This window comes from Oratosquilla oratoria, chromosome 6 (assembly GCF_046742065.1).
Source record: "Oratosquilla oratoria isolate Oo_2021 chromosome 6, ASM4674206v1, whole genome shotgun sequence".
NCBI lineage: Eukaryota > Metazoa > Arthropoda > Malacostraca > Stomatopoda > Squillidae > Oratosquilla > Oratosquilla oratoria.
The window spans coordinates 18028349-18055848 of NC_134782.1; the positions used below are offsets into that span (position 1 = coordinate 18028349).

Genomic DNA, 27500 nt, shown 5'->3' on the forward strand with positions numbered 1-27500 from the left:
CTATGCACTGAGATCTGGCCGTTAGGGCGGACCACTAGGAGTTCCCCTGTGGTGCCACATATAATCATTTTATAGTTTTATTTTATTATATAATTCTATTTTATAATTTTATAATGTTGCCTCATATGATTATATTATAATTTTTTGTCACACACCACCACTGAGATAAAAATCAAAGCAATGTTTTCTATACAAAGGTTTCGTTTCTTTAAGTGTAGATATGGCATATGTGCATGCGAGAGCGACGCTGCCACTACATCTAATCTCTGGCCCCGCCCCCCTCACACTGCATTCAGAAAACATTGCATCCACACGCACGTTCTCGCCATGGATGCCCATATGTGGCAACACCGGGAAATATCCTAGCCACGCCTTATCGGCCAATTCTCCTTGCGCTGACTATAGTAATTGAAACGGTTTGACACTTGCCTTTTACGGCAGTATCGAGTCGTGTTTGAATTAAGTAAGTCTGATTTCATTCAGTGCTTAGGAAATACATGGAGTATGAAGAATTACATAGAATATTAATGAGATTTTAAAACTGTGGTTTATGCTGAATAGCAAGGAATAATCTGTGTGCAGAGAAGGGCATCACGTACTGTGTTACATTACCCACTATGATTAGGAAACGGTGTGCTCGTATGTGTGTGTGTGTGTGTGTGAATGTGCATGTGTATAACAATAATGATAACTGATAATAGATTTATTGAGATAACAGTGCTACACTGACAATATACAGTTTGCTAATTTTAGGAATAGATTGATTTGAGTAAATAGCGTGCACTAAAGTATGGACGGAATGGCGCTGTTTTTGTAATGGTCAGTCCTCGGCCTTCTGATGGGTGCAAGTTTGCTGTTGTGTCTTGTAGCGTGGTGTGTGCGTGCGTGTGTGTATTTACCTAGTATTTACCTAACTGTATTTTACGGGAAGGGGAGCTATGCTCGTGGTGACCCGTTTTTGTATCTCGCAAGATGAAGTTTGTTCTTAAATTCTTGTATTGTGTGTGTGTGTGTTTGTGTGTGTGTGTGTGTTCATTCGTATATATGTAAGCGAGATAGAGATATATCATACTTAAAATTCTCTGCAACATGCCTGGTCTCCATACTCTAGATAACATATTACAACCTAACTTTTTCAATGCATCCTAAAGCCCACCTGCTGTCCATGTCCCGGGAACGTATGGTATCTCGACTTCTTCGCTGAAGATTTTGCTGAAAGACACATTCCGGATGTTGGGGGACGCAGTCGGATAGCGACGTTTCCATGTCCAAGGCTTGCCAACGGCTGGGTTGCCGCTTTGCTTCAAAGACAGAACCAGAAGCAATATAATAAGAGAGTACACGAGTGGTGAAGTGCAAAAGGTGACACAATGAAAATAATCTTTGTGTTTGTTTTGTCGTGAAAGAACATTAGAACTTTGATGTTTGAAAATGTGACAAGAAGGTTAGGAAATTCATTTGCTTTTGGGAAGAAAAGTAGATGTAGAAATCACTAATAATAGGCCTTAATATTGGATGTTACCAGAATACTCACGCAAACCCAACATGAACGTTATTAAATGGTGGTTGAAGTGAAGCGGAGATTATTTGCGTGATTCACTTTCTCCTTGATACTGTCTGCATCTTTCAGAAATAAAACACCTTCCCCCACAAATAGTACCACACTGGAACTTATATTTTATAAAAAGAGACATTCAAGGAGTCGTTTTTGCACTTCAAATATCATTGTTTCTCGGGAGTAATCGGTAGCTAAGATGTGCCAAACATATTTATAACTTCTCTGTCTGATCGCACTTCCATTATTCCTGGTTCGGATATTTCCGTTTGAATATACTGTACTTTTTTCTCTAAGAAGACGCGTTGATTTTTCGAAATAATGAACCAAGAATTGTAAACAACCTAAGGAGCCAAAAAGAAAAAGAAAATACTTCCAGCATGGCCCTGAACTTACCGTGACAGCTAGACAGACGGCGAGGATGAAGACGACTTTCCCGATCATGGTAATGAACTGAAAGTTCCCTTCATCTCTTTATAACTCAATATAACATTACCTATCTACTTCCTACAATGCATTTTACTTTGCATTTCTCATTACGATTATTTTTTACTATTTTTTCGTCAGAACTCTGGTAGGCACTAGCGATAAGATAGCGTTTTTTTTTTTTTATTATATGCAATCCTCATCAGAAGTCTGGCAGACACCAACGATAAAATAGAGTTTTTCTCATTATATGTAATCCTCGTATCCTTATCTCTCTCTCTCTCTCTCTCTCACACACACACACACACACACACACACACACACACACACACACACACACACACACACATGTTATGCGCAGTTAGAATTCATTTAACCCCTCCTCCCATCCCAACATCTCTGGGATAAATCGTCATTCCTGACCCACATCACTCTGCTTGGGGGTCAAAGGAAATGCAGCGAGGCACAGCTCTTTGATAGCAGGAACTGGTTTCGACTCACCACTTCATCATATCGATTCGCAGTCTTCCATTTACCTTTTCTTTTGTACTCTCTCTTCCCAGCTCGACCGACATTCCACCTGTATTCAAAACTTTACACCACCCATCCACCTCATTCTCGGTCTCCCTCAAGTTCACTCAATTCGCCTCTGCTTATAGGGCCCAATGGGTATCATCTCGAACTCATGAGCAGATGATCATGAGTTCGAGTCCCAGGACCCACAGCGGACTTGTTATGTTGGTTCCCGAGTTCCGACAGTCATGGGCAGGCGGGGAGGTAATCCAGCATCGGTTAAAAAAAAAAAAAAGAAAAAGAAAAAAAAAAGCGGCTTACAGCAACTGACAGGGCTTTGCCCCACCAGGGGTTTCTCACTTCCCACTGCGTGTGAATGGGATATACAAATTAATTAATATAAATACATATGTCCATATGTAGCCTATATACATACAGTACACATATTCATACGTATGTGCATATATTTGCACATATATATATATTCATAAATGTATACATAAACATATCAACATATATATATATATATATATATATATATATATATATATATATATATATATATATATACATATATATATATATATATATATACTAAGGTGCGTTTATGTGCAATTTTCTTTGATTTGTTTTCTATGTGGGTGGGGAAGATCAGTCTGTAGAAAATTGAATTGATGATAGAGTATAAAAGCCATTATTATCCGTCATCACATTTATAACGCCCTGAGGGTTAATTTATCTAATCAAAGGATCAAAGGTTTCAGAATTTCATTTATATTTACGAAATGAATTTAATTTCCATCATTTCATAAGGTCAAAATAACCTCTTGTGACAAATTACGCATCTTCTTCAAGACTTATGCACTTAATCCTTTATGGCACGTTCTCATTGTGAACTGAAATAAGCGTCACGATGAAAGTTCGCACAAAAATTCAGACTAAATATACTAACTCCCTCACCTTATGGTAGGCCTCCACTAAGCATCATCCCAGTGAACTGTTTTTGGCTCTCTTTTAATTTAGCGCACTACAATTCTATTTTCTTACGCTCATTAGATACTTGTGATGCAATGATAAATGTAATGTTATACAGTATGAGAAACAACGCAGAAGTTATTCCCAGTTGATGCCCATTACTGGGAGTAATACTCAAAAGACGTATATGACAATTGACAAAAAATCGCCATAGTTAGCCCCTTCTGAAATCAAAGAGAATGAAAAAGAGAACGTAATTAGTAAGAGGTAACTATACAAGTTTATTTTGAAAAAAATAAATAATGATGACATAGCTAACATAATCTACAGCAGAGGGATGTGAGGAATAGATATCCATTGTGTTCTATTGGGATGATCTGAAAGAGAATCAAAATTAGATTTATTTTTGTCTCAAAGTTTTGATCTATAACGTAGCCTAAGCACTAAGCATTTTTTTTTGCAATGTTATCTATTTTCACGAGAACAATGTTTAAAACAAATATCTTATCTCAAAAATATACGTCGTCTGCTAGTTTGTAGAGCATTCTCTTGGTGTTAGTTCTGATGACGTCATGACTTATGTACCTACTCAAGCGTCCTGTGGTGTAACAGGCAACTCCGTCAGCGATATTGAGTTTCTGATCGTCTTTTGAGAGTAATCCCGACTATTATCATGAACCTACTACTACTATGACGCATTGGTTTTAGGTGAACGCATCCCTCTCGATCTTCCGACTACCTATCTCTACTTTTTTCGGTCGTGGTCTAGATAACTGACATCCACTACTGACAAGCCTCTCGGGTCTTTTTATATTGTTGATAGCCATGTTGTTGCTAGGCCCCCTCTTGGTCTCCTTACGATTCACCTTGCCTCTTGTAGTACTGTTTTAGCTGGCGTCTCTTCAGGCATTTTTTTTTCAAGATGACCGTACCATCAGCCTCTTCGAGTCTTGATGATGTCACTCCATTTTTGTTTATTTGTTTCGTTGTAAAGTCATTCATTTGATATTTTCGTGGGCTATTTGGTGCTTATAGCTTGGTGGAATGAATGTTGACAGTGGTCTTGTTGACTGTCCATAGCTCATAGTTGTATAGCAAAATCCTTTCTACACAAGGTTTAAAAATTCTAATTTTGAGCTCTACCCTGATTCTATTGTTGTTGAATATATGATTCAATTTCTTTATTGCATTGATTGTTGGGGTTTTTTCTTTCTTCTTTTGATGTCTTCATTGGTGTCAAGAAGGCTTCCCAGTATTTTACACTTCCTTCTTCTGTCATCTCCTCTTGTTATAATGCATTCTCTTATTTATTTTTGCTTATTTTATTTTTAGTCCTCTTTGTCTGAGTTTTGGAATAACATTGTTTTTCTCATTTTCCAGTTTTATAGTTGTTATTACTGGCTCCCCATCCAATGTCACCTGTCTTATGATTATGTCATAACCTGGTGTTGCATTGTATGTATGGTCTTTTAGTGCAGGGGATAGGTTCATGTGATAATTTTTGTTGTCTGAAGATTTGGCATATGAGTGATCAGTTTGCTCGTCCAATGCCTTTACCGGGTATAGGGTAAATAGAATTGGGCTGAGGCAGTCTCCTTGTGGTACTCCCATTTTGGTGGTGAACGGGCTCGATGTTTCATTCCCAATCCTGATTGTTAACTTTACACCCTTTACTAGTAGTTTTATCAGATGTAGTTCTGCTGGATCTAGTATAGTAGTTAGGTCCTCTATTATAGTTCTCCTCCTTTGGACATAGTCACTATAGTTATATAAAAGCTGTAGTCCTGTGAATTTTTCTGCAAGTATTTTACATGCAAAGGTGTGTTCAGTGGTTATTGTGCCCACAATGTATGCTGCTTCTTCTAACGGTATGTTCTCATCTATTTTGTTTCCTATTCTTCTTATAAGGCAGATGGTTAGATTTTTTTCTAGGCATGGATAACAAGATGATTGATCGTAGGATTGACGGGGATGCTTTTTCCTTTCATGACTTTTGTAGTGGTATTGATATTCCATCTTTGATTCCAGCAGGATATTCTCCAGTCTTTGAGGTGTCGTTTAGGATTTGTGCTATTTCTGAGGTTGCTGTCTTACCTTCATACTTCAGCTGTTCCGCTCGTATTCCACCTTCTTCAGGGCTTCTGTTATTTTTCATTGATTTTGTGGCTCCTTTTACCTCTTTTGTGGTGAAAGGTGGTTATTATTTTTTTTTTGTGTTATCTCTCTGATTCCGTCTAAGTCTTGGTTTGTGAAAGGCTCTTTGAAATTTGAACCAGAATACTCGTATCTCTCTGAAGAAAATGTCATAATGGTGCATCACTAGCCTAATTACTACTGGATAAAACTAATTATCCTTTAAACGATATGCTAGACACATTATCTTTTATTGTTGACACCGTGTATCAAAAACTTTACTACAAGTATTGCTAATACCAATCCGTTCTAGCAAGTGTTTTTTTTAACATTCATTCCTACTAAACTGTGATAATAGTGAATATATAATAAAACTGAAACTAAGTTCCAGTATAAGTCTAATAGAAGAAAATTTAGTCAATATTGTCTCTCGGAATAAAAGAAATAGTTCAAGAAAATAGAAAGTTAAATTGTTTGTGTCTGCCTGTGCGAGAACGTGGTTTTACGTAACTGGAATTTCATAACTATCAATTATGTCGATGACTTCGTCGATGCATCGACACTGCTCCAACACCCTGTCCTCCTAATTAACCAATCTTCTGCCTTGTTTTATTTTCCCTTTTGCAATATTTATTTTCTCTATGTAATTTCTTTGTTAATCACTTATCATATTTCCTAGTTTTATTTTTCTAAGGTTATTCATCTGATGTATTTTGTCAAAATTTCCATAAACGATATTTCTTCTAATTTATTGTGAGAGAATCTAACTAGATTGAGGAGAGCTAGGTTCTCCGTGAGCACGTTCAAGAGGGTAGGACTAAATTTGCTCCCCTGCGGGATCCCATTTTCCATCTTGTGGTGTGAGGACAAAAGTCTGCCTTGGGCATCCTTGGTAGTCAAGGATGCAAGAATGGCAGAAGCGCTCGCTAACTCGAATGCTTTTTCCAAATCCAGAAACACTACAATGGCAGGCTGATTACCGACCAGATCAAACAGGGTTGCCACACAGTCAGTTGCTGCCACATTCTTTTTAAAATAATACATATTGTGATGGAAGGGCCCTATACATCACAGGAAGATACTGACGACCATCCGTTCAGTGGTTTTGTCAATGCAGGACGTCATGGATATGGACCCGTAGCTGTGTGGGTCCCTGAGCTTGGAAATTGGCACTACATCCGCCTTTTTCCATTCCACAGGAAGTCGCCCCGCCTCCCAAAAAGCATTGATGAATGCCAGTGCTACCAGCATCCCAGCTAGCCTCAGTTGCCTGAGGAAGGAGTAAGGAATACCGTCACTACTCGAAACAGTATTCTCACTCGTCTTGCGAGTCCGACGGAATTGCTCGAGTGTAAAGGGACAGTCCATCAAGGCAGCTTGTGCCATGGTAGTGTGGACCATATTCTCTCTACCATGTCGGAGCAGGTGCAGTTCCTGCCTTACAGGGAGGAGGAGTTGTGCAGTGGAAGAGTGGTCCGCAAATTGCTGCGCCAGCGGCTCCGTCTGTTGTTTGGGCTTGGGGGTGGGGGACTGCACCTGTTGCCAGCCGCAATTTCCTCCAGAGGGCGCTAACGGTGATTTGGGCAGAGAAAGTGGCACATCATTTCAGCCACTTTTCTTCCCGAGCTTTGCATGTGACCGACCGCGCGTACGTGATTCCAGAGCGTAGGAAATCCAGTGCCTTGGTCGAGGGACGGATGGCGTCAAAGAAATCTACGGACATTGTTATGAATATTACATTGTTTACATTGGGAAAGCGGGAAATTTAAAACGTTGAAACTGATGCAGAAAACCTATTTAGTCGACTTCACTCACTAATCTATACTGCGAATATCATGTAGGACTGAAAAATATACTTTTGGTATCCTGTGCTCATTCTATACACAATTACAATACAAGCGCCTTAATGTAATAATGTTATTTCCATCCCATATCCACAATAGCGAACATCACAAGTACGGTAGATCAATGTCGCATGTATATGCTAGCACCTAATCAGTATGATCGAACTGATTACACTGTTTCCAGACTTCATCCACAACCGCAGCCGTTCCAACATACCAAGAAACACTTCACGTGTATTTCTCACCATAGATGCAACCTTACCAAAAAGGATTATGCCAACGTGGTGAGATGCAGAGGCTGCATCGTCCCTCAGGAAGCCTCTGTGGAGATCCATCTCAGTTACGTCAATAATGACGGAATAACTTGAAACGTTCAAACATTTTGACATTGTTTACGACCACTTCTGCTAAAAGCGCATTCCGCGTCAATTGTCACTTAAGAAAATAACTAAATGTTTGCGTTTATTTGTAATTATCTGATTCTTGTTACGTATTATCTGGCTGTTAATACATATTGTCCATCAATTATGATTATCTTTCTGGGTTTCATTAGATATAGATGTGTTTTCTAAGTTAATTTATTAATTCACTTACTCGTTTATTTTCGTTTTATTTTTACATTAGATATATGACCTTGGAGTCGCACTCACTCGGCTTCATGAAAGTTCACTGCTGGGGGTGCCCGAGCATCTGCCCCTTTGCCCTGTGCCCCAAAAATGACTTTCACAAAAATATAAAAAAATGAATGAAAAAGGATTTCCCACAGGCTTTTTCCAATTTCTTACCATTCAGAAATTATAATGTGGAAAATGGTGTTGCACCCGACTGGATAGTTGTCAAACACGAATAATACAAAAGAGTGAAGTGCCCAATTTCCAGCCCAAAGCACCTGCCCCTTACAATGTCTGTGCACGTTACTGGTTCACTATACTTCTACTGGAACGAGGGCACTTAAAGAAGATTGTTGATCACTTAACTTTTACTCTCTCGCCTTTCTGCTAAATTTCTGAAGTTTCATTTACCATTTAAAACTCCTTGACTGTCTTGTTGTGGCATAATTAATGCACACGACTTGTCCAACTGTCATTTGTCCATACTATTCTATTCACTAAGTCCTTAAACAGGACTAATGATTTCACCATAACCTGTGTGAAGGCAGGATTTAATGTTGATCCATAATGGCAGTTTGAAGGAAAAGGTTTAGAAGGAAACATTTAGCGCTGGGATGATAGATTATTATGACCACAAGCTTACAAGTGTGTGGTTATAGATGAACTTGGTTGCTATGACCAGTAGGTCATTGAAGCTTTATCTTTGTGGACAATATCGAACCGTCGTCATACCTTTGCTGGTCGTATGTTTTGAGGGTGTAGTCAAGTGTGGCTCTAATCAACTGTTTGTAGACATTAATTAGTTTTCTTCTGTTGTCTAAAGCCAATACTTGTAATTTGTTTTAGTAGGTTTATTTCTTTGTTGGATTTTGGAGTCAGATCTTTGACGTGTGGTCTGCAGGCCGTGTGTGTATCAAAAGCGAAGTTCAGAATTTTAATATTCCTTTCCAATAGAAGGTCTTATGTATTCTATTTTGCTGTTTTTTTTCATTTATTTATTTTTTTATTCATAGCCATTTGGAGTGTGTAAAGTTACTTTTGTCTTGGATGAGGCCTCTTTTCTATTGAGTTATGGCTGTCAAAATTTTACTGAAATCTCAGAGAAATCACTGACCATCACCACCTAGAGCAAAGATTCCCAAACCTTTCTATGCCAGCGATCTCTTCACTTCCAGGTGGATTCCTAGAGCCCCTCCACACCCTCAGCTCATACGCACATACAAACACACACCCTTTAATACTTTTATTTTCTACTCCAACTTTGTACTATGTAACAAAGTTTTGCATTTATCATTCCTATGTCAGTTTTATCCTCTATAAACTGCATATGTGTTCGTTTACCTTAATATTTATGACATATTTTGTCATTTAGGTTTTGTAAAAGATAAAAAGTTATTTATCATTTGCTCTTAATGCTATCTCATTGCCGTCATTCCCTCCACTCCAAGATCTTTCCACTACTCCCAGGGAAGTGGTAATGCCCACTGGGAACCAGTGTCCGAGAAGGTCATGGGTCTTAAAATAAAACAGAGGGAAAAGTGTATTCACGTAAGTGGCTACACAATTTGGGAAGGAAGAAAACAATTTATACCACAATTATATTTATTGTTACAAGATGCACAGCCATTGACAAAATAGAGATTGCATACACATTCCATGCAAGCAGTGGAACACAAAGCAGTTGACTAAGCTAGTGGAAATGACTATCTATGGGTACGCTAATGATGTGTGAAAGGTTTTCCATGAAATGCTATCCATCATGTGCACTCAGTATCAGAAGTCAATGTCAACCAATTGCCAAACCACTGGGAACATACAGTTAGAATTGTAAATAATAGTTTTTCCAAATGAAAACACCATGCCATAACAAATATGCCTAATGGTTATCTTGAATACCTGAGCTTTGACACAAGGCATTTGTGCCTAGCTAGTTCAGAGTGGGATGGCTGTGGGTCTTCTGTAAGAGAGACCAGGGTCAACAGATTGATTAATTGACAGTGGAAAATAGGTGAAATTAAACAAAATAAAATAGAAAAATGCAGCTGTTACAAGACCCTATCACAGATTTTTTGCAGCACTCTCAGACTCTAATTATGACCACATGTTCCTAGGTCAATTATTTCAGATTCCACAAACAAAACCCATGTTCAAATCACCAAAAAAGTATGGAAACCTTAAGTGTGTTAAAAAATATTATGTATGGTGCAAGATGATACACAAAAACCTACTGCTCACGTGTGAAAGAACATATTTATCATTAGGTATATTTGCGAGATACAGGTATGACCTGTCATCCAGGAGGAGGCAAGATGAGAGGGAGGGAGGGGGGATGAAATGGGTGGGAGTGGAATTATGCCTTTTGACTTTGGCTACCTCCCTTGCAAGGGAGAAAAAAACATTTGGTATATGTATGCTTTAACGTCTTGGCTTTAAACTAGGATTTCCCAAGAAACTTGCTGTTCTTCAAACAAATTCAGTAATTCTGACATACACATATTGTATCTCTTAGATAATAGATTATCTCAAAAAGCATTGAGCATCATTTGTCTGAGATTTCTTTTCATAAATCTAGAAGGACAAGTGGTCATCCTTCATTTGAGGTACATATTGTATGGAGTGAGAAATGTGGAGGTGGGGCAAAGAATAAAGATGGAATGAGAACTATTGGATATGATGGATCAGAGTGCTAAGATAGTTTGGGCATGTGGAGAGAATGAGTGAGAAAGAAACTATAAACGGGGTGTGTGGAAAGTGGATGCGAATGGATTAAACTTGAGTGGAGCACTGAGAATGGGGTGGATAGCTGGAGCAAGGGAGAGGGAGACTTTTGATGCACAAAGAATGGGATGAAAGAGTGAAAAAGATAGGGGTGGAGGAAATCTGTAAGGGGATGGCATGGTTTAAAAGGATGTTCCTCTCCTCTGCTGCATAATTTCTTCTAACAAATGAGGAGGGTAGTTGGCATACGGTGAAATAGTTTGAGCACACCAGCAGCCATTGTTGGGTCCTACTGTGGAAGAGATGTGCCTCCTTGCATTGGTTTTGATCCAAGCATTGTTGCTGGGGCCTTGGTAGTCCTTCATCCCCAAAATACGGAGATGGGAAGGGGGGGGGGGGTTAAACGAGTTTAATTTGTTCCTGATATGGGTGTGCTGGGACTCTGCCAGCCCTTTTATTAGGTAAGTAAATATGTACTACCACCAATAGTTCACCAGTTTCTAATCTTAGGGACAATATTGTGCTACAACCAAGAGGTATTGTAGGTTGTTGTTGTTGTTGTCGTTCCCTAGACTGTCTGTCCGAGCAGTCCCGTCTCCCCAAGGAATGCCACAGCCGAAACTGGGTTTTCCCACAAATCCTTTATAGAGTGTATGTTGTGCTGTGTGCATGCATGATTGTGTATAATGCAGTCTTCCATTATGTGTTGTATGGTATGGGGTGAAGTGTTACATCCTGGGCAGCTGTTCACAATGCAGTCATCCAGCCTCTTCTGGTAGCTTAGAAGTGCTGGGTGGTGGCCGCACCGCAGTGTGGCCAGGTGGACTCTGTCCTTTCGTTGGAGAGAGGATTCAGAAGGGTGGATATCAGGGGGTCTGGCATGCAGCAGTGTGTTGTCTTTCAGTGTGTTAATGGAGCGGTGAGTGATATGATTATGAATATGTTTCTGGAGGCTGGTATTTGGTGGTTGTGGAGGAAGAGAAGAGAGTATCTGTGTGTGATACAGGTCTTTGGGTGTTGTTTTAATGTTTCTTGGTGTGTGTGGGTGTTCTGCTATGTAGTGTAGCGGGTGTGATGTGTTTGTGGTGGCTGCAGCAAGTGTTTGTGTGCCTCTCATGTCGAGGTTGTCCTTGACTTTGAGGACTTGTAGGTTCATGGTGTAGGTTTAGCTAACAGAGAATGAGTACATTTAGCAGTATAGTATTCTTAAGTCATGAGAATATATATATGTGTCATGACAGAGGGTCACTGTATGGGTATTTGATTGGATGTTATGAGGTCAATAAGTTTGGGTCTTGGAGATATCCCCATGGATCAAGTCGTTCAGCATTTTTTTTTATGACTGATGACCAATCCCCACTCAAAAATGTGATCACTATCTTGCAAAATCCTTCAGTTCTGCTACCATCCTTCAATCTCTCCTGTACCACCTCTTCAGTGTGATACTGCTCCCAAGGATACGAGTGGTATTTATTACTTACGAAATAGTATGAAAATTTATATGTTGTGAGGCAATTATAGTTTGAAAAGGAGTTCTGTTTCTTGCTCCTTATAAGGGGGAAAGGGCTTCTCGTACATTATTGTCTTTAATAATTGGAAATGGGAGGGTATGTGATAATTTCACCTCCAACGATCAGAAAATCTTGATAAAACACAACACTGGAAATTGAAAATGTGAGTAATCTAAAATTCATTGGACTCTAAGGACCTTAATACTTCTTCATAAACTCCTTCTGTTGTGTGATATTCAGAGGATCCTCGTCTTCTGTACATCATAGATTTGTCATTTATTTATCATTACAACTATTTTTATCTTATTTTTTTTTTTACAATAATGACTATCTTATTGAGGGATGCTTTTGCCTGCTCCAGTGATCTTTCTGAGTGAATGAGGTAAGCATATGCAAAGTGTGTGTATGTGTGTGTGTGTGTCACCATATGATAAAGCAGTGGGGGGGGGGGGGGGTAAATCTGCCCTTGTTGGGTCCAGCTGTGGAAGTACTCTGTCTCACTGCACTGCTTAAGACCTGAGCACTGTGGCAGAGGACAGGGATGACCCTTCACCCATGAGGTGCCAAGATGGGAGGGATGATAAAAGGGTTTGGATGGGTGTTGGGTAGGTATATGCTTAGACTTGGCCAATCCCCTTATATAGTGGGGGAAGCCTTTTGGTATGTATACAAAGATACCATTAACACATTTTGTTTAACTGATGCCAAACAATTCTCTTCAGTTAAGGATAAGACCTTAAACTGACAGGGTAAAGGCTATCTCAGTTCATCTTTTTGCTATGACGATACTTGGCTAAGATTTGGTTCTTGTTAACACTACATGATTTCATTCAATTCAAGGCAAGACCTCATGCAAAGGTCCACTGGGGACACATACCTAGTTCATCTTCAGAATGTGGACACGGCTAAGGTCAGTTTCCATGGGATCATTGGTCTTTAGCAAGACAGAGCCAGGGCAATGAACTGATTGAGTGACTGGCCAAGCAAATCACATTTTCCATAGAAATACTGAACATGCTGAACTTCCTCTTCGCAAATCTTAGCCATCCTCATATTGCACACTAAAATCGTCTTCTGCACTCGTAATGATGAGAACCTTCTTAAAGGTCAAGTGAACGAGTGTTACAAGCATTCAATGCAGTGAGGTATACTTTGCCTCTATATATATATATACAACCCAAAACAGCACCACATATTCTTCAAATCTTTAATAGTTCAGACCAGTTATATCTACTTGAGTATAAGATTGGTCAATTCACTTTCCAAACTCGGAAATCTAAATTAATATCTAATGAAAAGAGTTAATTCAAAATAGATGAAACTCATATCTAATTGAAATAATAAGAAATTAATTCTAACTTCAGTTATACACATTGTACACAGAGTTCTCTCTTCTGAATCTCTAAAAATCAGAAATTTCCAATACATTAACTAAAAAGAAATATAAATATGACAATATTAGAAAGTGATTGTGGTGTCCACAATTTCCCAGATTTTGGAACTAAGGTATGAATACTGTAGACTTCAGAATTTTAGAGATTCTGAATAGATAAAACTATTTTTAGTGTGCAATGTGACAGTCAATGGCCACAATTTATATGTGATCAAATGCAAAGGACTTGTGAAGGACAAGTGACTGGAATTATGTACTGAAGTCTGGACCATGCAAGAATAATTATCAGATCAGCTGTGAATATAGTACTGCATCTACATTCAATATGTATACTGATTTAATAATTCAAACAATAGAATTAAACTATATATATATATTCATGTTGTAATTATTATCGATTGGCATTGTGAAATATGATTACAAAATACTAAAATTAGGTGTGTCAGATTGGGAAATGAGATGAAGTTAACAAATCACTATATACATAAACGAAAGGCATGCTACATTTGGTACAGTATTCATGAATATACATATGATCTGGGGTTTGGTTCACGAAAGTCTTTGAACACTGCTGCTGTCCTCACAGCAACATTGCACTTTGTGTTCCCTGTTACCTATAAAATGAAATGGAAAAAAAAATCACTTATGGCCAAGGTTAGGTAAGTAATGGCTTTGTATCTTGCGAACTGGAGGAAGGAAGGTTATGTTCTTCCTCCCTCTCCTCTTCCTCTTCGTTCTCTTCTTCCTCTTCTTCAATTGAATCGGTCATGGGGTTCCGTTCACAGTCCTGTGCTGGGTCGACATAAAACCTTCCACCTACAGAGGTACTGCTGTCTCCTGGGGTCTGTGGCAATGCTAAAGGCTGCAAACTAAACCTCTGCATGTACAAGGTGACACAGTAGATACAGAGGGTAATGAACTGGATGACTCCCAGGAAGTAGAGGTAAAAGTCCATATGGTTGTCATTGATGTTGCCAAAATCAGTTTTGTTACTGAACCAGAAGGGACCAACAGCTTGTAACAGGACTGTGCCAAGCAAAGATCCGATTCCCTCCATGGTGTAGAAAAGACCCATAATCATCCCTTGGAAGGTACGTGGGGCTGCTGAATATGCAAACTCCAAACCTGATTAGAGAAAAATTCAAAAGTAAATACAACATCTAAATAATAAGACTTAGCTCATATAATGCATACTTAGGTGTATCTTCCTCCCTCTCTCTCTCTCTCTCACACACACCTGCGTAATAACATTAATGATAGACTTACCTGCAATGCTTGCAAATGCTTCCGCAGCTCCCACAAGCATATATTGAGGAACTTGTAAGAATATGCTGATGTTCACAGCATTGTAGGTTACATTGCCCACTAACTGCTCAATGTGTGTTGAATTGCTGTAAATGCAAAAAATGCATTATTCAAGTTATTCGCTTAAATTTTCTCCATCACACAAATTGTTAAACCTAAATTTATCTAAATTTGACCATACACTGTTTCAGTTGGTGTAACAGAACTTGTACACATTTCACAAGAACATCTCCAGCCAATCAGATAGAGCAGTTAAAGCAAGTCTTCTTGTAGATCCAATTAAAAGGAATATAGGTGTTGTTAACAATGATAACAGTTGCCTTGTAAATGGATGGGGGGGGGGTGAAGGAAGTGTGTGTGAATTATTTTTTTATCCAGCCTGGAGGGATTTCTCCCAGCCTTCTTTTTTTTCTGCATGAAGGAATGGAGAGGGGGTTGCCAATTAAATGAAGCGGCCTTGCTGTGGATGTGCTGTGTCTTACTACATTACTTCTGACCTTGGGCAGTGGACGAGATGCAGGGATGACCCATCATCCAGGAGGAGCCAAGAAAAAAGGGAGGGAGGGATGGTGAATGGGAGTGTAGTACTGTATGTGGGAATGAAATGGGTGGGAGTGGATTTATGCCTTTGATTTTGGCTACCTTCCTTGTATGGGGGAAAAGGCTGTTGGTATATGTATGTATGCCTTATAAATGAAGTGGTGAGGGTAAACTAGCTTCAGTTTTCAGGCTCTGCTGTAGATGTGATGTGTCCTCAGTGTCTTGCTCCACTGCCTCTGACCCAGACAATGGATGGGGGCAAAGATGGCCTTTCATCCACACGAAGCAATTTTTTTTTTTTTATCTATTTTATCTTTTTTATCTATTTAATTAATTAATTATTATTATTATTATATACATATTTCTTATTTAAGGGGAACAAATGGGTGTTGGATGAGCCTCTTGCTATTTAAAGATAGCCTTAAGTTTCACTGACTGAGGACCTAAATCTCCCATCAATGGCTGGTAAAGTGTCCTGGGGTCCTCCCTTAGATCTTTCTGGGAAGAAACATAGGACTGCTGTCTGTATTGTATTAATGTACAGCAGTTTCTATATCACTAGCTTAAAGTAGCAAAGTTGGGGACCAGTCACTAGGCTAGTTTTCAGTTTTCCTTGTGTGAAAAGGTAGACAAAGTGAAATTGTTTCAAGTTAAATAAGTTGTTCAATGTATATAATGATGAAGTGCTGTGGGACATAATCATAAGATTGCTATATTGGGGTTTTAGAGTTGGAGAGCAAAAGTGGAGAGAAGTGGGAGATGAGCCAGTTGTTGTTTGCAGATGACACTACACTTAAGATAGAAGAGAGAACTTACTCATTCCTCCAAAGATACGTGCGATAGGATTCCAAGCCTCCTGCACTCATGACGGCCAGGAGACTGAACAGCATTCCAAGTCCTGGGTGATAAATGAATGATAACATCATATAATAATTACATTGAACCACACAAACTAATATAAAGAATTCTTTGATTTTCATGACCTGAAACTTTTATATTTTTTAGATTTAAGAAGGAAATAGGCAAGAATTGGTTTACTAATAGGGTGGTCGATGAATGGAATAGACTTAGTAACCATGTAGTAAGCGCTGAAACTATCAGTTGTTTTAAGAAATGATTAGACAACTTTATGGATGGGGATGATGGGTGGTGATGGATACGGAGCTGCCTAGTGTAAGCCTTATGGTCTCTTGCAGTCTCCTTCATTCTTATGTTCTATGCAATATTTAAGCATATTCTCTTTGTATTCTGGAAATCAAGAATGACCAAAGCAGTGTGGAAGGAGATAGGAATAACCTATCATCCACAAGGTGCTAATATGGGAAAGAGGTGAAATTGGTTTTCATGTGTATGAAATGGGTCTATGCTCCAACTCTGTCATTCCCTTTGTAATGGAGAAAGGGCTACTTAGACATTGCTACATAATTCACCAACACTCTCTGCTCCCCTTCCAGTATTCCTCCACAAGTGGAGATGTAACAGACAAAATGCAATGTGGCTCTGGTCCATAGGGGTGCCCCTTAACTCCCTAATGTATTGAATGCATACTCCAGTGTGGTATATGTACAAACAAGTTTTCACCTCTTGTATGGGAAGTGGCTGGGTCAAGGCACTTCTCAACTCCTAAGTGGAGGATATAGAAGGGGGAGTTCCCTAGTCTTCTCACTCCACTCTTTGTCACTTTCTATGACAAGGTGAAGTTGTGGTAAGGGGGAGATTTAATAAGGATGACAAAAATGGAGAGCAATGGAAGAAGAAGAAGAAGGGAAAAAAAAAAAAAAGTTTAGCATTCTTCTGTGTGTGAAGTTTCGTCTTCAAACATATAAGGATAAAATGTGACAGCAGCCAATATCCCAGTACAGGAGTATTTGTTTAACACATTAATATCTTTCGGTTTAATATCAAGAAACTCCCGCCCTATCTGGAGGCTTGGACAGTGCCCATTACAGAAGACTTTGCATCATGGAATTTAATGAACTATGCCCTTGGTCCAACTCGCCAGTGGCAGAGTTTGAATCACCATCACCTCAACCTTCATTGCAAGTAGTGATGCCCTAACCTGCTGCTTGGCCAGCAAGCATCCCTTTATTTATGGTATGAATGTATTCAGGCCCCTTGTCCACATGTTTTTGTCACTCGTCCAACTACTCATCCAACTACGAGACAAAACGCTATAAACATAAGCATGCCACATTCTGCCACAACAAAACCCGGAGGCTCCCTAGCGCACGTGACATTTCGTCCCTGCCCGTAATACTAGGTGACCTCCCCCAGTGATTAGCAAGTATTGGAACTCTAGTATAAAACTTAGATCTTTACTAGAATCTTCGGATTAATTCTTATCCCTATAGCTACTGAAGAAGGGTCTTAAACCTGAAATCGCGATCTAGCTAATATGACTACATACAGCCAAGTCATAAATTTCCTTCTTAAGGAACACAAATCCATAATAAGGTATATGGAAAATACCTTTAAGAAAATTATTAATGCACAACTAGCCATCACTTTTAATGAAACATGCATTAGAGAAAAACTCCTGCCCAAATACACTGACAACATATATATATATATATATATATATATCACACAAATGTGCTACTACATTTCTGTTTAGAAATATATATATATATATATATATATATACACTGCCGATATCACTTATCCCTCACAAAGTGAAGAAACAACAGCTATTAAAATCTACATTACAATCTACTCCAACAACAAGACTCACCAATTCTAAAGAGCATAGAGACACGGATACCCGCACGATCCAGACGGGGGTACAGCAAGCTGGTAAGGATCGGAATGGCTGCCACCAAGAACAGCTGGTTGAACAGCGTGAGCCATGCAGCAGGAACCTGAAAAGATAGGATTGAGCTTCTTCAGTGCTGTATCTCTTTATTCTGGATGCAAATTCTTGTATCATCAACTACAACAAATCACCAAAGGCAAGTATACCTTTAGAAAAAAAATTAGCATATTCTTCATGATTACCTATTTCAAGAAATACATGTTAATTCTATTTTTAGATATGTATCTTGCAGTGTGGTTATTTCTCTTTGTTTCTATGTTTATGTTGTTATAGCTAGAGGGAGTAAAATGGATGCTTATGATGAAGGTAGTGAGTAGGAGAAGCAAAGATGCTCCCCTCCCACCTCACTTTGCATGTAACAGCACATACATTAAAGTACACGAACCTCTTCAGCACAGGGTCCTACCTTCAAGTGAATAAAATGAGACAGAAATCACTAAGTGAAGAGATGCTGTGGTATTGTCAGAAAAGAGTGATTGTAGGACAGTATAGTAAAACAAGCTTTGTGTCTTTTGTACAGTGGCTGCATCTAGGGCAATTGGTGTCTGTTGCTAGGCTAATATTGTGTTAGTACATGAGAAGAAACATTGTAGAAAAACTTGCTACTGGATGACTTACGCTGAATTCTCCTTCTGAGGGTCCAACAGGTCCAGTGCCATTGCTCGAGTAGAAAGAAAAACGCATGTGAAGACCCTGGATTTGGAAGCTGGAATCCATCTGTGGGAGAGAAACCCTACTATGAGTCTTCATAATTATCATACTTGAGATCATTATACAATAGGTTCTCATTTTAAGCCAGGAATGTTATCTATCATATATATATATATATATATATAAAAGAGGGGGGTATAATCTAAGTGTGCATTTTCCTATCTAACAGTACAGTGAGTCCTCCTTATACGGTAATTCTCTATCCAGTAAATTCACAGTATATTTGGTAATTACATACATACATATACCAAGGCTTTTTCCCCCTTCCAAGGGAGGTAGCCAAAAAGGGAAAGGCATAAAAACACTCCCACCCATTTCATCCCTAAATACACTCCACACCCCTCCCACCCTTCCTCTCATCTGAGCACCTCAATTCTATTTACGGTAAGAAAAATTCACAGACACGGTATCCGCTAGATATTTTGAAGAGGAAAGAACAGGGAGAAGGTACATCTGCCATATCCTATTATTACATGTTATAATGGGTTCGGTATACAGTAATTTCAATTTGCGGTAAGCTTTTCAGGAACTCACATGTACCATATAACGAGGACTTACTGTAATTGCTTTAGATGACCCTTGCCCTTGAATTCAATTTAAGGGATTTCGTATCTAAGAGACTCCACATCTTAAGGTATTCCACATTCAAAAAGTAATTTTCGTGCTGCAGACTTTTTGAATATAGAATCCCTTAGAATACAGACTGCCTCAATAAAAATCCCATAAATCAAGTTGACTATAGTTACATACATACATATACCAAAGGCCTTTTCCCCTTTACACCGGGGGTAGCCAAAAAGAAAAAGGCACAGAAATCACTCCCACCCATTTCATTTCCCATATATTCCACTCCCCTCCACCCTCCTTCCTATCTTGGCACCTCCTGGAAGTTGACTATAGTTACCTTTCATAAACCTCAGCCTAATCTAACCTTACACCAGCACCTAAACACCACTTCCAGAACTAATACAGTATTCCCAATACAAAATTAAAATGATCAAACCATTGCTACATACATTTAAATACAACATACTATGGTTACAACTTGTACACATACAACTTTCATCATCATAACTAATTACAGTTCAAGTGATATGTATATTTGAAAATGTTTTGGTTAACTACCATAACCATATTCACCAGAATAAAGCTACTGCAGAATGTGTGGAAATGCATACGTGTCAAAAGGGCCTTCTTCCCCTTACAAGAGGGTGGGCACGTCAAGGCATACATACACGTATGTACCAAAAGGCCTCTTCCACCTTATAAGGGAGGTGGCCAGCCAAGGCATGCACCCACCCTTCACTCATCCAACATTCATTTGTTTTCCATTTTATCTTAGCCTTTTGTGGATGAAGAGCCATCCCTGATCCCCACTCACTGCCTGGGTCAGAGGCAATGCAGCAAGACGCAGCACCTCAATAGCAGGGGCCCGACAGTTGAAGTTAGTTCACCCCCACCACTTCATTATAAGGTGACCCTTCCTACTCATCCATCCATGAGTAAAATGGAGAATCTATCTCTATCCCAAGTGCTTCTTCCCCCTAATAAGGGAGGTACCTAACTCAAAAGGCATGCACCCACTCCCACCCATTCCACCACCCTTGCCCTCCTCTCATCTCGGTGCCTCATGGATGACAGGTCATCCCTGTCTCCCACCCACTGCCTGGGTCAGAGGCAATGCAGCAAGGCACAGCATATTCACAGCAAGGCTGCTTCAATTACATGGTGTCTCCCCTCTCCACTCCCTCATGCAGAAATTAGAGAAGATAGGGAAAAATCCCTTCAGGCTGTGTCAAAATATCACCCACACACAACCCCCTCTCCCATCCCTTGCTCTTTCTCTTTCTTGCTTGACAGGCATAGAAAAGAGAGAAGACAGGGAGAAAATTCCTTTGGGCTGTGTCAAAATATCATCCATACACAGGCATTCTTCATGCACACCTGCCTTCTTCCTTTCTTGCAGATAAGTCATGGAGAAATCCCTTTGGACTGTATCTACAATCCACTCAAAACCACTAATAACTATCTCTTGCCCTCTCCCTTCCCTCTGTATATATATACATATATATGTACACACATATGAATATGAAAAAACATATTTTATTACACAAGAATGATCCGGTTGACATGGTGTTACCTACCTGGAAATACACTAGCCAATAGGGAATCAATGCTATGAACACCACAAACAGCTTTCCCAAGGATCTGACATCATCCACAGCAGATTCGTGGAAGGAGCCACCATAACGCACCTTGGCCCGGTCCAGGAACTGTGGTTCTAGATGTAAGGGGCTTGAAAAAAGGAAATGAACAAGAGGCACATTAATACTTAAATAGTGAGTGCTAAAAATTTACATGATTTTAAGAAAAAACTGGATGCGGAAAGATACAACTGTGGGTCACTACAAGCATAGCTCTCCTCCCACAATATACAACTACGTAAATACAAGCTTTCCTCACTCCACCAGTCAGCTCCTCTTCTCCCAATCCAATCCCTCTCATATAGCACAATCTGTGAACCATCTCTTTTGTTGTTACCTCACTTCTCCCACTTTTTTCCATTCTCTCCAATTTCTGTGCCATTTCATTCATCCCACCTCTCCTTCGTATGTCTTTCATGTTCATTTGCCTTTGCATTTTTACTCAGTTTCCCAACACCTATTACCCATGTTCCTCCTCCCTGTTCACACCTAATCATCTTTCTCTTTGATTCTTTCATTTACAGGTATCGACAATATCTGACTGTACTGAGATACATAAAACATGTAGCACCACCTACTTGAGAGCATTGTTAGGTCTGGGAGATCTCCAATGCTGAACTTGAGCCTTTGTGGCCTCCCAGATGATGCGTGCCACGTTGCCCATGATACTGCCCTCAGGTCTGGCACAGTAGTAGCACGGGTAGAACACGACAAACAATGTCAGGGACACTCCCAGGCAGACTGTGTACCAAAAACAGAGAAAACTATGATGTCAAAAATCCCACAAAATAAACTGTTCAAAATTCAATTCTATTACACAAATAACACTCAAGTGGAATATCTTTTCTAGATTCTTTGGAGTAGCGATATGTAGGCATCTAGTTTATGCTTTTTCCTTCCTTCGACCGCTATTCAAGAGGTTGAGAGAAAAAAGTGAAATCTTACTCTTTCATCCACCATATATGCTATCTCTTTTTCCACATATATATATATATATATATATATATATATATATATATATATATATATATATATATATATATATATATATACAGTATATATATATATATACAGTATATATATATTTCTAAACAGAAATGTAGTAGCACATTTGTAAATGACACAGGAAACCCACAGTCGGAGAAAATAAACTTCGAATAAAGAAGAATCCTATATTTCGGCTATCAACTGAAGAGGGCTACAGTTGATAGCCGAAATATAGGATTCTTCTTTATTCGAAGTTTATTTTCTCCGACTGTGGGTTTCCTGTGTGTCATATATATATATATATATATATATATATATATATATATATATATATATATATATATATATATATATATATATATATATATATGTATATATGTATATATGTATGTATAACTTTATTATTATGGAAAACACAAGCAGGGAATAAAACTGATTTACTTGCTTCTTTCATAGAATTGAAAAGATTCAAGCAAATCAGTAACACTTTTAATAAAAATGACTCACTGGTAGCAATGAGGTAGCCACAGTAGAATCCATTGCTGCAGATGCCAGGACAGTCTTGCTCAATATAGCTGATGGCACTGACACCCACCAAGCTCCCGAAGTTGATGCACCAGTAGAACCAATTGAAGAAAGATCGCATCCGCTGAGGATTTCCTGTCCGTAACTGTCATGAAACATGTATCATTAGAACGAAAGATGCATTCCATGAAAGTCTTAAGACTCGCTTCAATTTCATATGTGGATTTACAGCCTTGGCATCTGGTACAAAGACTCTTTCAACATTCAACTTTTATAACGAGACCATCCAAAATCAATGGCATCATTCAGCTACCTGGCTATATAGGCCAACTGAGCTTTCCATCTCAACTCTCATCGGATTCTCCATTTCTTAAAAGATCTTACTTCGGCTCCTCCAGATAACACTGCATAATAGTATATCACTAACCTTGACATCTAACTCATCACTTGGTAACTTGTACATGATTGATACTTGGAATACTATGAAGCTTACTGAACTAAAAGACTATGATAAAATTATATAATGAAATAGAAGTATAGAAGTACAATCAGAAACAAGTTGCAATATTTACCTGTTCAGCCCCAAAAGGTGCTATGTTGCTCTTAACAGTCCCAACACCGAGACCAACAACTGTGATGGCCACATACACGGCAGTTTTGCATGGAGCTCCTGCCCTATCCTCCATCTCAATGAGGCCATCACAATCTGTGCTATCTGCACACATAATATGGAAAGTTATGTATACTTTAATATTGGCATTAAAGTTATAAAATTCATATATATATATATATATATATAGGCAGAAAAACCACTAGGAAAATAACAGAAAGGAGACCAAGCGCTTCCGTCTATTCAGAAAATGTCTGAACAGATGAAAGGGCTCGGTCTCCTTTCTGTTATTTTCCTAGTGGTTTTTCTGCATAACTGAATCACATGTGTAAACATGATTTCTTCAGCACATATATATATATATATATGAATATATATATATATATATATATATATATATATATATATATATATAAAAGGTAAAAGGTGCAGATGGAGAGATGATAATGGAAGAGAAGGCAGTAAGGGGAAAATGGGCAGAATATTTTACGGAGTTGCTAAATGTGAAGGAGGATAGGGAGGGAAAGATAGTTGCAGTGGGAAATGCTAAGAAAATGAGTGAGGAGTGAGGAAAATGGAGGAGAAATAAGGAAGGATGAAGTGAAGGCAGTTAAGGTATAGTGATGGTGGACTGGCTGGTGAGGTTATTTAATGTTTGCTGGAGAGAGGGTAGAGTGCCGGAGGACTGGAGGAGTGCCTGTATAGTTCCACTTTACAAGGGAAAATGTGGTGGGAAAGGGAGGAGTGGAGGTAGAATGTAGATTGAGGGAAGCAAGTAAATGCCTTGGGGAATTAAAAAGTATATTGAGAAATAGATATTTGGGAATAGATGCTAAGAGGAGAGTGTATGAAGAGGTGATTGTGCCAAAAGCACTGTATGGGGCAGAAACATGGAACATAAGAGAGAAAGAGTTTAAATGTGTTTGAGATGAAATGCCTGAGAAGTATGGCAGGAGATACTAGGCTGGACTGAGTAAGAAATGTGTAGGTAAGGAGGAGAGTGGGGGTGGAAAGGGAGTTGAGAGATAGGGTCGATGAAAGAGTATTAGGATGACACATGGGAAGAATGAGTGAAGAAAGATTAGTACAAGAGGTGTGGAAGGCAGAGGTGGAGTGAGTGAACATGAGGGAGCGACCAAGGATGAGATGGATGGGTAGGGTAAAAGGGGGCATTATAAAGAGGGGGATGTCTGTTGACTTATTATGATTTTGTTGGTCTACTTTACAAAATTTCACTCCAATTAATGCAAGATATTTTCAACTACAAAAAGGCCAGCCCTGACACTAAAGTATTTAAGGAACTTTGATCAAAGAACATTGGGGTGAAAAAAAGAAGTGTATCAGTTTTTATCAAAAGAGCATCATTCATTCATTCATTCAATCAATCAATAGGACTTCAGTGGAAATGGTCTCCCTTACATTCTTTGGATGCAATAAATGGACAATTCTATTCATTTCTATCTAATATATTTTTGTTTTATTCTATTTTCACTTCTCTATTTTTAATATTTTTTCTTTTGTCAGGCCTTAGTAATTTTCTACATAAAAGGAAATACAAAAACAAATTCTGTGACATTAACTTACTTGATAAAGTGCAATGTTGACCAAAGGAGCACATCTGTCGAGGAAGTTGCTTGTTGGCGATGAGAGTGAGCAGAATGTAGCCACCTATGTACATCAGGAAGCCCAGGACCATAGTCTTGAAACGACCAAGCCAAGCATCTGAAATGTACCTGCCCACCAAACAACCATCTTAGATTAAATATCCCAAACTGTGTCCATTTGTGTGGCTGCTTATATGTATGTACTGTGCATGTACTGTGATTCTTCACAGAAGAAACTTGTGGAGAGATAGTTGCCTCATCACCTCACTCTTTAGTTGCCTTCTGAAGACATGCAAGGGAACATTGGCAGCATCCTTATTCCCCACTGCAATACAGGAAAATCTCTTTATCTATCTGCATACCAAGAGGATCTTTTACCCTCATAAGAGAGATAACCATCCATCCATCCATCCTGGCCCATTCTATTCCCATCCGTCACCCATTTGTTTCCCTTCTATCTTAGTTCCTTGTGGATGAAGGGTCGTCCTTTTTTCCCACCCACTGCTTGGATCAGAAGCAATGCAGCAAGACAGTACATCCACAACAGGGCAAGTCGCTACATTTAAATGGTGACCTTTCACCCTCATTCCTTTGCAGGGAAACTGAGAGTCGAAGGTGAGCAGCAAAAGTAAAAATGCATCTCAACATTTCATGGGAGAAAATTTGACTCTGACATCACGTGTGACTTTGGTCTGTGGGGGTGCCCCAAAGTCTCTGAAGTACTGATTACATATTACCTATGCAGTCAAGAGTAAAAATGCATCTCAACATTTCATGGGAGAAGATTTGCCTCTTTGGCCCTGCTGTGGAAGAGCTGTGCTTTGCTGCCTTGCCTTTGACCAAAGCAGTTCAGTGGGGAGACAAGGTGACCTTTCATGTCCAAGCTGTCAAGATGAGAAGGATAATTAAATTTATTTTATTTGCGTACAAGTTTAAAAGCTACACTCTGCACAGACAGCTTGCTCATGTAGAGGGCTATCTGAGACTTTGGCCTTTACAATGAAGCTTTGAGAATAATAGGAAATGAATTTCAATGAGTAAACAATTTATCTGGAGAGAGAGAGAGAGAGAGAGAGAGAGAGAGAGAGAGAGAGAGAGAGAGAGAGAGAGAGAGAGAGAGAGAGAGAGAGAGAGAGAGAGAGAGAGAGAGAGAGAGAGAGAGAGAGAGAGAGAGAGAGAGAGAGAGAGATGTGCACATATACTTTCACTGTCAACATACTAGTATCTTATCTCTCTTCTATACTATCTTGATTATGTAATCTATGCACTTAATAAAGTTCTGTATCAGTACTTTCAATTAAACCTGACCATGTAGGGAGCCAAGAAAAGAGGGAGGGAGGGGTGATGAATAGGAATGAAATGGGTGGGAGTGGATTTGTGCCTTTGCCTTTGGCTACCTCCCTTGTAACAGGGAAAAAGCCATTTGTATATGTATGTACATGTAATATAAATAAATTTAATTTTAGGCATGTTCCTCTGTACCTGTGGTACAATAATGAAGAAGAATGGAGGGTAACATGGTGCAGTGAGAGTGGGAAGGAAGGAAGGAAATGGAGAGAAGAAGGGATGTATATGGAGTAGGGGGAATGATGGATAGATGAAAAGATAGGAAGGTAAAGAAGAGAAGGAAGGAGGACAGGAAGGAGGAAATAGGGGTGGAAGGATGATGGGGAGAGGGAGGGTGGAAGGAAATGAGAAAAAAGGGAAGGGATAATAGGAGGTAAAGGGAGGATGGGAGGGAGGAGAAGGGAATACGGTCTTTAGTCAATGATAACCTGTAGGAGGATGGGAGGGAGGAGAAGGGAGCTCTGTCTTTTGTCAATGATAACCCATATTTCTGTCCTTGAGGACAATACTGCACTGAAGCGTCAATCAATTCATTGCCCTGGTTATGTGTAACAGCCATCATATTAGCACACGAGTCACTCAAGGAAGAAATACGGTGCTGTTGTCTGGGTAAGGCTAAAGAAGGGCTTTGTAGGATGAGGTATTCAGTGTCTTCTGTGAGGTCCATATGTTGTCAATATCCCTTAAGGGAATGGGATAAAGGAAATAAGGCTAAGGACAAGGGAAGATATGAGAGAAGGAAGGGGGAGAAAGAAAGAAAGAAAGAGAAAGAAAAAAAAAAAAAAAAAAAAAAAAAAGGCAACTGGATAGGGGGTTGGCGTGAGAAAGGACAGAGGAACAGTGTAAGAAGGAGGGCCAGGGGATGGGAAAAGTCTGCAAAGTACTTACCCTCCAAGTAGAGCGGACATATAGGACACTGCTGCAAGAACAAACACAGCATTCATAGCTTCCAGGGTGTTCCATGCTTCAGAGCCATCCCACGGACCCTTCGGGTAGAAAGTAGAAAATAGAGTAAAATAACTGATATCATTTCTGTGTATTTGCATTTTGCACATCTGTGACATAAGGACTCTTTGACTCATTATTTTCTTTCAATCCTGGGCAACTCACTGCCTTTTTCAGAAATACAGACATCTAAAAAAATGAGTGAAGATCTATCGACAAAGGAACTAATAC

The 27500-nt window shown here is 39.2% G+C and overlaps 2 protein-coding genes across 11 annotated transcripts in view; both read right to left on the minus strand.

Annotated features, from left to right (window-relative positions):
• Nucleotides 1-2097, minus strand: part of LOC143026328 (chymotrypsin BI-like) — a 5267-nt gene extending 3170 nt beyond the window's left edge. For both annotated transcript variants that reach the window (XM_076186527.1, XM_076186526.1), the window contains exons 1-2: nucleotides 1952-2097; nucleotides 1157-1301 (exon numbers count right to left, since the gene is read on the minus strand). In XM_076186527.1, coding sequence (XP_076042642.1) covers nucleotides 1157-1301; nucleotides 1952-1999 — 193 coding nt within the window. In that variant the 5' untranslated portion in view covers nucleotides 2000-2097. The remainder of the gene's footprint in view (nucleotides 1-1156; nucleotides 1302-1951) is intronic.
• Nucleotides 2098-12494: 10397 nt separating this feature from the next.
• Nucleotides 12495-27500, minus strand: part of LOC143026329 (solute carrier family 15 member 4-like) — a 26960-nt gene continuing 11954 nt past the window's right edge. For 8 of the 9 annotated variants that reach the window (XM_076186534.1, XM_076186528.1, XM_076186533.1 and 5 more), the window contains 11 exons: nucleotides 27213-27310; nucleotides 24954-25106; nucleotides 23336-23474; nucleotides 22746-22908; nucleotides 21830-21992; nucleotides 21192-21342; nucleotides 18955-19053; nucleotides 18256-18382; nucleotides 16341-16422; nucleotides 14946-15070; nucleotides 12495-14804 (listed from right to left, as the gene is read on the minus strand). In XM_076186534.1, coding sequence (XP_076042649.1) covers nucleotides 14335-14804; nucleotides 14946-15070; nucleotides 16341-16422; nucleotides 18256-18382; nucleotides 18955-19053; nucleotides 21192-21342; nucleotides 21830-21992; nucleotides 22746-22908; nucleotides 23336-23474; nucleotides 24954-25106; nucleotides 27213-27310 — 1770 coding nt within the window. In that variant the 3' untranslated portion in view covers nucleotides 12495-14334. Of the gene's footprint in view, nucleotides 14805-14945; nucleotides 15071-16340; nucleotides 16423-18255; nucleotides 18383-18954; nucleotides 19054-21191; nucleotides 21343-21829; nucleotides 21993-22745; nucleotides 22909-23335; nucleotides 23479-24953; nucleotides 25107-27212; nucleotides 27311-27500 lie in introns of all 9 variants that reach the window. The other variant, XM_076186532.1, reaches the window with a different exon arrangement.